General features: G+C 55.1%; 1 protein-coding gene across 1 annotated transcript; it reads right to left on the bottom strand.

The window, feature by feature from the left end:
- Positions 1-8,218, bottom strand: RFLNB (refilin B). The gene is made up of 3 exons (XM_028109240.2): positions 7,966-8,218; positions 5,193-5,302; positions 1-3,058 (listed from the first exon to the last, which is right to left on the bottom strand). Exons 1-3 carry the CDS (start codon positions 8,179-8,181, stop codon positions 2,728-2,730), a joined length of 657 nt encoding a protein of 218 aa, XP_027965041.1. The 5' UTR covers positions 8,182-8,218; the 3' UTR covers positions 1-2,727.
- Positions 8,219-10,205: the final 1,987 nt, after the last annotated feature.

Raw genomic sequence — 10,205 nt, 5'->3', positions numbered from 1 at the left:
TTTTGTTTCTTTAAAGATAATTTATTGTTAAATGAAGAAGTCACAAAGCAAAATGGAATGGGACAGATGTCAAAGATAAATTTAAAAAATAGTTTTTGTCAAAGGCAGTTCTGGATTTCCTAAGGTTAGAAACAGGAAAAGAGTCAAATGAAAAGGTAATCGTTCTTTTTTTTAAAAGGTCTGACTTTGAAAAGAAAACAACTTTTCTCTGATCCTTCTCACATGAACGCTGTCATTTAGGCGACTGAGAAAAAAGACTTCTTAATTAATAAGTAAACTGTATCTCTCAGATATGCTCAGGAATGGTTGATTTTAATGAGTTTTAAAAATCATTGCTTCTACCTCGTAGACTAACACAGGTCCACCAAGAGCAATGTCATTTGACCCCCCCTGAAGTGTCCCATTACGTCTTCTTATGCTTCTTTCCTGTAACTTGCAGCAAAGCAGGTTTGAAGAAAAAGAAAGGATTAGAAAGAACCACAGTTAGTTCCCTAGTGAATAACTTAAGATAAAACCTGCTTTTCCATTCGCATTACACATTCACAATTGCTCACTTCTACTTACTTTACTGATATATTTCAGATTCTCTCCACACCTAGAATGCTTTGCCCGAGCTTAACCCAACCCCCCAAAACAAAACAAAAAAATCTCATATGGACATCTCAAAACGTTGCCGTGTGCAAAGGCCATGTTCTCCCATACGTCTCTCCTGCCACGCTGCCCACAATATTGTTCTGAGCTCATTCAAGTGTCCCCACTGGGCCAGGACAAAGCCTTGCGAACTCTCTTAACATTATTTAAAAATTACATTTACCCCTTGTCTTAAATGCCAAGATTATGAAATCAGAGAAAAAAAATTCATTTTTATCAAGAAAAGCCACATAATTTACTCCAGACAGCATCTGTCACTCTGCATGACGAAGGAGGTCATGGAGTCCCAGAGTGCCCCCTTTACAGGTCCCCGCCAAGCTTTGCTATGGCAAACTCAGGACCACGGACCCACCCGCAGGATCCACTGAGGGCTGCGTCCAAATGTTAGGGGCATGACAAGACCACACATTGCCAAAGCTGAAGAGGACGCCAGACAGTTTGGCTCTAGAGGCTGCCAATGACTTTTAAGTGAGAGTGATTATCATCACACCCGCTCTCCTCGGAACAAAAGTCCCTGCTGTGGCTCCAGGGTACCCAGAGAGCTATCAATTCTGCTTTCAGGACACACAGAAGCCATCAACAGAAACCCCAAAATACAGCAGGAATCCGGGCACAATACTCTATAACCCTCCAGCACATGGTCTAATTTGTATGTATTCAAAGGAAATATTCACGGATTGTTCCTCCCCAAATTGGAAGAGCAAAAGCCACCTGCCACTGTCTTCACTCAAAACCCTCAGGGATTGGCAGGGGGAAGAAGCATGGGCTGGTGGGGAGGCAGGGTGGGCAGGGGGCTGAGGCCAGAGACAGCCGGCAGACCCCTTCTGCCTCTGAGGCCGGTTCAGCTGAGCTCGCAAGTGTCTTCCACGCGCACCTAACGCCATGATTGTTCCTACATTACAGTAAGCACTGACAAGAAAAGTGTACCATCCCAACGGCGCCCAAGTTTTGGAGTTTGACTCGTGACATCAATTCCTATCCTGCAGTCACGTCTCCTATACCTGGAGGGAGGGTTGGGGCGAATTTCTTGCTTTCTGGCTTAGACTTAAGGTGCGGGCAGAATTCCTCTGTGGTGTTGAGCCCGTCCAAGTTGACCCGGGCTGTCTGGAGGCGACACCCATCCTGATGGAGCAGGTCATCAGAAACATCCACATCTGCCTCTCCCAGACGCCGGCCAGTCCTGGGTGGAGCAAAACCCCCTTGTGGGGTCCCCAAAAGTGGCTTCCCTAAGCATTCTTTCAAGATGCTGTTACTCTCAAAAGGGCCCTCGGCTATGTTCTGCCTTATGAAAAAAATAGGAAAGTATTTGGAAACCCCAAAACACATATCAGGAGAGTTTACACAAGCCCGTGGAGACATTACCAGATGCCAAGGGTTCAAGGCGTTTTGCCAGAGCCCAAGCTTGCACCCAACCGGTGGAAGGACCCAGAACCGAAGCCCCTGGTGGACATGAGTCTCCTGAAGAGAGGGGAGAACAGTGTGAACTTTTTCTCTCTTTTTTTAAAAAGGCGTCTTATAGTGTGGTTCGGGGTTTTTTGATATGAAAAGGATTTAGGGAATTCCAAGAGTTTTGGTGAACAGGAAACACAAAGGGAAATAAATGACGGAATGAAACTCAGCTCTCCACAGACTGGACCCACAAGGATGTCACAGCTTACGGAACTAGTACCGCTGTCAGTGAAGACACCCGGGGCTGGAAGGTCTCAGAACTCATTTTTTCCATCCCAGAGACTTTCTCTGCGCCCTTCCTCAGGCTAACTGACCCACGGGAGAAGAGCTCTCTCCTCCCTCCCTATCTCAAAATGGGGCCATTTTCCTTTTGCTCCAGCTGGCTTTCTATTTGCTCATCAAATTGAGACCCTGGGGAAGCCACGCAGCAGCAAACGAGAAATATATGCCTTTGGAAAGCAATTTGAACATTTTTAAAAACCCAATTCTCTCCATGATTATAAGAGGCCATGACATGGTTTTCTTCCCCAGGCTGGGCTTAGAGGTATGGCGGGGCCAGACCCCTCTGGAGCACGAACGGCACGCGAGGGCAGCGGCAGAGCCAGTCCCAGCCCGCCCGGGCTCCCGTCAGCACTCATCCAAGAGGCCGTCACTGCCCAGGAGCTCTGAGGCTTCGAGCTCCACGCTGGACAGGAACCTCCTCAGTGTCTTGCGGCAGTTGTAATCCAGCGTGGTGGTATAGACGGTCTTGGGGTACTTGGGGTAGACGATGGTGGTGCTGAGGAAGCGGGTGGGCTTGTGGCGGGGCTCGAAGCGCACTTCTGCCTTGTAGCTGCGCCAGGTGCAGTTGGGGATGCAGGTGACCGTCTGGCTGCAGGAGGCCACTGCCAGGCCCAGGGGCAGGTGGACATTATCGATGAAGTGCCGCTCGGAGTCGTACTTGACCGACGACGTGTACCTGGGCGGGAGAGAGAAGGCAGCACGAGGCCGTTCCCCTGAGCCTGGGGCACAGCGGTCCCTACTGTGACCTTGATCCTCTCGTGGGGTGCAAACCTTGAGACGTGGCTGGTCTCGTCAGAAGCAGCCCAGGGCTGATGAAGCGCTTACGGGGTGGTGCTGTTCGAAGCACTTTCTTTCCAGGGTCAAATTGAACTGAACCAAGCACCCGGGGAGAGGAAATGGCAGTGCAGAGGTCAAGGTCACAGTGGGAGTGAGTGGTGGGGCTGGGGTTTACCTGCAGGTGTGCAAGATCCCCACGTTCACCCTGCAGGCACTGCTTCTCAGGGCAGGCAGCAGCCCCGGGTAGGCCGCGCCCCATGCGTGTCAGCTCAGACGGCCTGCTCGGGCTCCTTCTCCGAGCCTTGTTTCCCCTTTCTATGAAACGTGCCCAGAAGTAACTGAGCAGAGTGTTCACACGCAGCAAGTGGTATAAGTCAGTGGTAGAACAATGCGGGTTCTACCCCTTCACTAAGGGTCAATGCTTTGTTTTCTCTGTCCCTTGAAGTCACCATCAGCTTTCTTTTTTTAAATGTAAGCTCTCTGCCCAACGTGGGGCTCGAACTCATGACCCTGAGATAAAGAGCTGCAGGCTCTACTGACTCAGCCAGGCAGGCGCCCTCACCATCAGCTCTTCATTTGTTTATTTAAGATTTTATTAATTCATTTATTTGACACAAAGAGAGAGAGAGAGAGAGCACAAAGCAGGGGGAGCAGCAGGCAGAGGGAGAGGGAGAAGCAGACTCCCCCCTGAGCAAGGCGCCTGATCCGGGATCATGACCTGAGCTGAAGGCAGATGCTTAACCGACTGAACCAGCCAGGCGCTCTTTAATGACAGGATGACGGAACCCAGGAATTCTTGAAGTTCAGTAATACCAAGTACTAGTACCTGGTCCCCCTTGGCCTTCGGTGTGGAGACCACTCAAACCAGAGACTCAGAGATCTGACCTTATCGATCAGAGCCAATTACCATCTTGATTTCCATAAAATAAATTAACTTCCACGTTCCTCAGCAGCTATTTTACTTTTTTTTTTTTAACGTCTTTCTTTGGTAATTTGGGAGCTAATTTTTTTTTTTTTTAAGATTTTCTTTGTTTGACAGAGAGAGAGACAGGGAGAGAGGGAACACAAGCAGGGGGAGTAGGAGAGGCTTCCCGCTGAGCAGGGAGCCTGATGTGGGGCTCGATCCCAGGACCCTAGGATCATGACCTGAGCGGAAGGCAGATGCCCAACCGACTGAGCCACCCAGGCACCCCAAGCATGAGTTCATTTTACTGAGTAATTATTACAGCTTCATAGAGCATCACAGAGCACTGCCCCCCACCAGCCCCTACCCACTGGTCAGGGACTAAGAATTAGCATTCTTTTCAGTGGGTTGCATGGATGATGGGAATGTCTATTCTCCTTAAGCGAGTAGGTAAGAATCTGGGGGAAGCTAATGTCATGAAGTCATGTCTTCATTTTTGTTCAAAATACAAGCTCGGCAGGAATAAAGGACTGAACCGCTCACCTCCAAACTGGTGAGCTGCCTTTTTATCCCATCAAAGGGCCCTTTGTGTCAAGGGAACTGAAACTCCAGCAAAAAAAACCCCACCAGCTGCCAAAAGTAAAATTCCTTTCCCTGAAGAGACAGATCTTTAACAGAGGCTCTCAATGGATCTCTGCTCCCAGGTAACCTGGATGAGATCAATTCCCGAAGGAAGAATGGTACTTGCCCAGTGAAACTGTAATATGAGACAAGGTTATAGCCCCTTGAAGCAGGGTGGGGCCATGGGGGGAGCAGCTTCAGGAAAGAGGAATTATTTTATTACAAAACTGTACACATCTGATGGCCACAATGTGCAAAGGCAAAAAGTGCAAAAAGCAAGTCGCAGGACTTTACGTATAACATGATGTTTTTATTCCAAAAGGCGTGCCTATATATTTAATTGGTTAGAATACACGAAGAAATCCAAAATAGTACCCAGCAAACTATGAGTAGTCTTTGGCACACTTTTGTGATTTACTCTTTTTTTTTAAATAACAGGCACTCGTTTCTGGAATAAACAATGAAAAAAATGAAAAACTCCAATCAAATCTGGGCCTGCTATATTTACCTTACTTCCGTTGGTGGTAAGGGGTCAAACTCCACTCCTTCGCCAAAGGACAGGGGGCACAGCCTTGGCGAGCAGGCAAAGGCCACGGGGCTGGGCAGAGATGCTGGATTCTGTGAGGACGGAGAAGGCAGTTAGACCACAGGCCGGGCTGGCGCAGCCCCCATGGAGGTCCTGGCTCGGAGCTTGTGGCTGATGGGCCCAACTGTGATCTGTGTCCTCCTCCTGGGAGTGATGCCAGAGAAAGGCTGCCCCACAGCCTGGGAAGAGCTCTGGCTGGAGAGCGAGGCGGCCTGGGTCACACCCCATGACCCCTTACCTTATCTGCACAACCAAGGGGGATGCCTCCTTCCTTCCTGGGGGTTTTGTGAGAGGCTAAGGAGCTCAATGTCATGACCCTGGGGGGACCCCGGGGCTGTTGCACCATCCCACAGCAATGAGAAAACCTCGACGAACTGGGGCTTCACTAACCAGAACCCTCAATTATGTGTCCCCCAACCCCGTCATTGTCTCAGCAACACTTCAGAAAAGGCCAGAACGAAAAAATTCTACCAGAAATTTTTTCACACTGAAGATTCAGCGGGACTTCCCCCGTGCCTTCTCTGCCTCTGGAACGACCAGATTAACACCCAACCAAGACGGAGGTGAACACCAAGAAGTTCTCTACACCACCTTCCACAACTCAGCAAACTCAAAGAACCAGAGCACAGCACCCCTAGAGGTTAACTGGCTCCTAGCCTGGATGACGCTCCGAACTTTCCGGTTCATCAAGTCGCCTGAGTAAGAGCCAGTCCTGTCCGAGACACAGGTGCTAGTTTTCACCCGATTTGAATGGAATTGGGCTTCTGTGTTAAGTGTTCAATGGGGAGCAGTCCCTTGGGTTCCGGGTTTACTGGCTATGTATCATTTTCTTTGCCTAACTTGAGAGGAGGATCCACACTTGGGCCAGGATGTGGAGGTGGCAGCCCCGCCCCCACGCCTTCCAGGGTAGAGAAGGAAGCAGACAGTTTTAGAAGGGAGGCTCTAAGACTCTTACCACGTTACCAGGACAGTGTGTCAAATGAGGGTGTAGGGTGGAAATACAAAGTCAAAGGGGACCCGGCCAGGAGACCAGGGGTGAGGGAGCGGCAAAGTGTCCTCAGGGTCCAGCTCCTGAACCTGGGTGGAGGGCTGGAGAAGCCCTGTTGGGGGAGGGGCTGTGGCTGGGAACCGCGGTCAGTAGACGGGGGCAGGGCAAGGTGCGGGCACTGGCTACCACAGAGCTTTCGGGAACAGCCCCTGAGCAGTGACAGTGGGTCCTGCTCTGCCCCCAGCTCCCTGCTCCCTAGGGAGCACCTGCAGGCAGTCCTGGGGGCTGCCGGATGACAGCAGGCGGGGAGGGGGACAACTCTCCCACACTCACACTGAGCCAGGAAGCCACAAGAGCACTCAGTTCTCTTGCCTCTGCCTTAGTGGCTCCCTCCTCCCTGCCCACCCAACGGACAGTCCCTGGGCACACACCTCGGCCCAGGTGCAGGCTGGAGATGGGACAGGCAGCAGGAATGACAACAGACACCAGGGAATGGGGAGCAAGCCACCGATTTTGACGTGGCTCTGGGAAGCATCAAGGAAGACTCCCCAGAGGAGGTGACAAGTTGGGCTTGAAGGGGCAGCAGGGCGCCGATTGGTCAACGAGGCGAGGCGGCCGTGAGCGGGGGTGATGGGCTCAGAGGGAAAAGGCATATGCGAGGTAGCGGAGTGGCAACTGAGCACCGACGTCTGTGTCTGCCTGTGGTCAGGAGCGAGGCTCCAAGGGCCACACAGCAAGGGTCTGAAGGCCAAGGTGAAACAAGTGCTGCCTTCCAATGGGAATGAGAGAGCGCGCAGATGTCCCCGAGACAGGTCAGCGGGTCAAGAATTCCACGCGCATCAACGTGCATAGGTCTTGCTTCACCCCAGGGGAGACAGCCGCACATACCCATCCCCAAGGGGGAGGGAGGGGGGCTGAGAGCCCCACTTTGAGACTTGGCTGTGGACAGGATGTGGCTTCCCCTTCAGCTCTAGGTAAAGGCAATAAACACCACCAGCTGAGCGATTCCTGAGGCAAAAAAGACTAGGTGTTTTTCCTTTACAAAATAAAAGGATTCCTTTTTGAAAGGTTCCACCCATCTAAAGGCCTCCCACCCATCAAGTGCCAGACATGGGTTAGATGACAGGAAGGGAGGGGGGTTACCAGGAGGCCAGGGGCTCAGGCGGTAACTTTTCTCCAAGGTCCCCTCCCCCACCACTGACACGGTCCCCAAAAGCTGGCCCCACTTGCTCTCTAAATCAGGGGGCCGGAGCACGCACACCCTTCTCCCCAAGACCAGCCAGGAGGGGCCAGGTCCTTGGGAGGCGCCACCGGTGGCGGCAAAGCCCGGGGGTGCCAGGCCCGCAGTACGGGGAAGGCTGGCGTTCCTTCTCGGTGTCCCCGAGGCCTCTCTGCAGCCCCGGCCCGGGCAGAAATGTGGTCGAGCCGCAGCCTGGCTGCCCCGGCGGCCGTCACCCCAAAGAGAGGAGGCGGGGGCTCGCCTCTCCCGGGGCTCCCGCGCCTCCCAGGCGATGACAATTTTCCAGCCACCGGCTCCAGCTGGCCAGGCTCTCGCCGCGCTCCCGCCCCGGGCTCCCCGCGATGGCCACGCCGTCCCGATCGGCTGGTGGCGGCGCCGACGGCGCGCCCCGAGAGGGCGGGCAAGGCTGGCGGTGGTCCCTGGGGAACCGGCTGCGGGAAGGAAGGGGCCCGAGCGGGGCCACTCACCGGGGCCGCGGGGGTCGCCGCCGCGTCGGGCTCCAGCGTCCCGGGGGCCGGCGCGCGCTCCCCGCCGCTGCCGCCGCCCCCGGCCGCCGCGAGCCCCCAGTGACTGGGGCTGGGGCTGGGGGGCAGCCCCGAGTCCGGACTGTCCAGGACGCCGTCGCCCTTCTTCTTCGTGTCCACGAGTTCGGGCACATCCTGCAGGCTCAGCCGGCCCACCATGGCTGTTGGCGCGCCGGGGCCGGGGGCCGGGGGCCGGGGGCCGGGGGCGAGCGAGGGGCGCGAGCGGCGCACACGCGGGCCGCCCTCCCTGCCGGCAGCCCGCGCGCCCTCCGGGTCTCGCCGGCCGCCGCGCTCCCGGCCCCGCCCTCCGCCCCGCCTCGCCCCGCCCCGCCCCGCCCGGCGCGCGGGGACCGACCCGCACCCGCACCCGCGGAGCCCCGAGGCCCGGCGCCAGGGGCCGCTGCGCTCCCGCCGTGCGCCGCCCGCGCTCCGCTCCGCACTGCAGCCCAGCCCGCCTAGAGCGGCCGATCCGAGAGGGAAAGGCACCCCAGTCCCGCCGCCGCCCCGCGCCCCGCTACAGGTGGGACGCGGGCCCCCGCTCGCACCAGGCTCCTGTTGGCGCCTTGGCCCCTGGTCCTGGCCCGGCAGAGCCCGGCGAGCGCTAGTGCGGAGCCCTGGCGGTCTGGGGAGCCAGAGTGGGGGAGCCGGCCGAACCCGGCGAGCAAACAACTGGAAATTATTAATAGTTAATGCGCCTCGTATGGCTCCAACCGCCTCTTGGCTCAGCCGTGCGGGCTCTCTGTGTCTCTGGCTCTCATTTCTGCCCCGGAGGAAAAGAGGACTTACTCCGAGTATCCTCAGGGGATTCCAAGAGGGGGTCGGGCTGCTCAGCTGAACAAGCCGTGACCACACCAGACAGGGAAATTCTGCAGTGGGCACAGACTGGGGCCTCGAAAGACATGAGCTCAGCAGGCTGCCCACGGGCTGTCTAATGGGCCAGGGGCTCCCCGGTGGGGGCCACAGGTTTTCATTCATAGGAGTTCCTTTCTAAAAAGCAGATTGGGGGATTCCTCCCTTCTTTAGTTTGACAGAGAGGCTCCATCTCAGTGGGAACTCGGTGGGAACTCAAATCTAGGACTTTTGCTCACAGAGCCCTTAGTGATTTTCAGTAAATATTGGAAGCTCCCAGCCCCCTCCCCCAGCCACCCTCTTCTGGGAGTTTCTGATGGATGTTTAGCTCAGGGCTCCAAGCTGGAGCTGCACCCAGACTTAGCTGGCAGGTGCCAGCCCGGAGAGGCGTTTTGCCCTGGCTGGATGAGAGGTGGGCTCTGTGCATGCCCCACAACGGCAGCCCAGTCTCCAACCTGGCAAAAACAGGTCCCTGCCCTTGGGACCTGTTAAAGTCAGAATTTAGAGTGGGTGAATGTTAGAGGTCTCCTGGCAAAGTTCAGCCCTCCTACTTTCCTCACTCATCATTTTGAAGTAACAGAAAAGGGACTTGACTTGGTCCAAGTCACACAGCTGGTACGAGGCAGCTTGCCTTGGATCATTCCCTTCACTGGAAAATAAAACCTGGCACATGCCCGTGTCCTGGGAGGTCGCTCCTTCATTTAGGGCCTGTGGGAATGGATTACAAACTCAACAGGGCACAGTCCTGGATCAGTGGTTAGTGCAAGGGTGTACTGTTAGCAGTGGGCCTTAGAAGTTGGGCCAAGTACGTGGCTATTCGTTCCTGCCCATGCTGATCCCACCGTCTGGTCAGCACACCCCAGGCTGCCTTCAACATGGGACATCATGGGAGGAATGGCCGCACTTCCTGGGGTTGTGGAAAGGGTGGTCTGTTGGCAGTGGGAGGACTTGGCGCCCTGGAGGGGATTTACCCCCCAGCCTTCCCAGGTAGATCCTAAGAACCCTTCAAGTAGAGATTAGGCAGGGCTTTCTGAACCCAGAGGACAACCTCGGGCCTCGCCCGGGACAACTGCCAAGGAGTTCCTGAAGCGTAAGCCACTGGCCCACCGTGACCTCCTTCGTCACAGAGGAACCCAGCATTGATACACACACAGAAGAAACTGGAGGGGCTCGAAGAGGAATCCAGCCCCAGGTCTGGACACTGATGGAGAAGCAGAGTTGGAGACCATGGGCCCACCCAGACTCCCCGGAAACAGGTGCCCCCTCTCCATAAGCTGCACTAAACTCGGATCTTCCCCTGGCTTCCAGCCAATTGAAAGACAATGAGGAGGGAC

Source organism: Eumetopias jubatus, unplaced genomic scaffold (assembly GCF_037043125.1).
Source record: "Eumetopias jubatus isolate StellerSeaLion01/CBP00866 unplaced genomic scaffold, mEumJub1_p1.0 scaffold_10, whole genome shotgun sequence".
Taxonomy (NCBI): Eukaryota; Metazoa; Chordata; class Mammalia; order Carnivora; family Otariidae; genus Eumetopias; species Eumetopias jubatus.
This window is presented reverse-complemented; position numbering and strand designations above follow the sequence as displayed.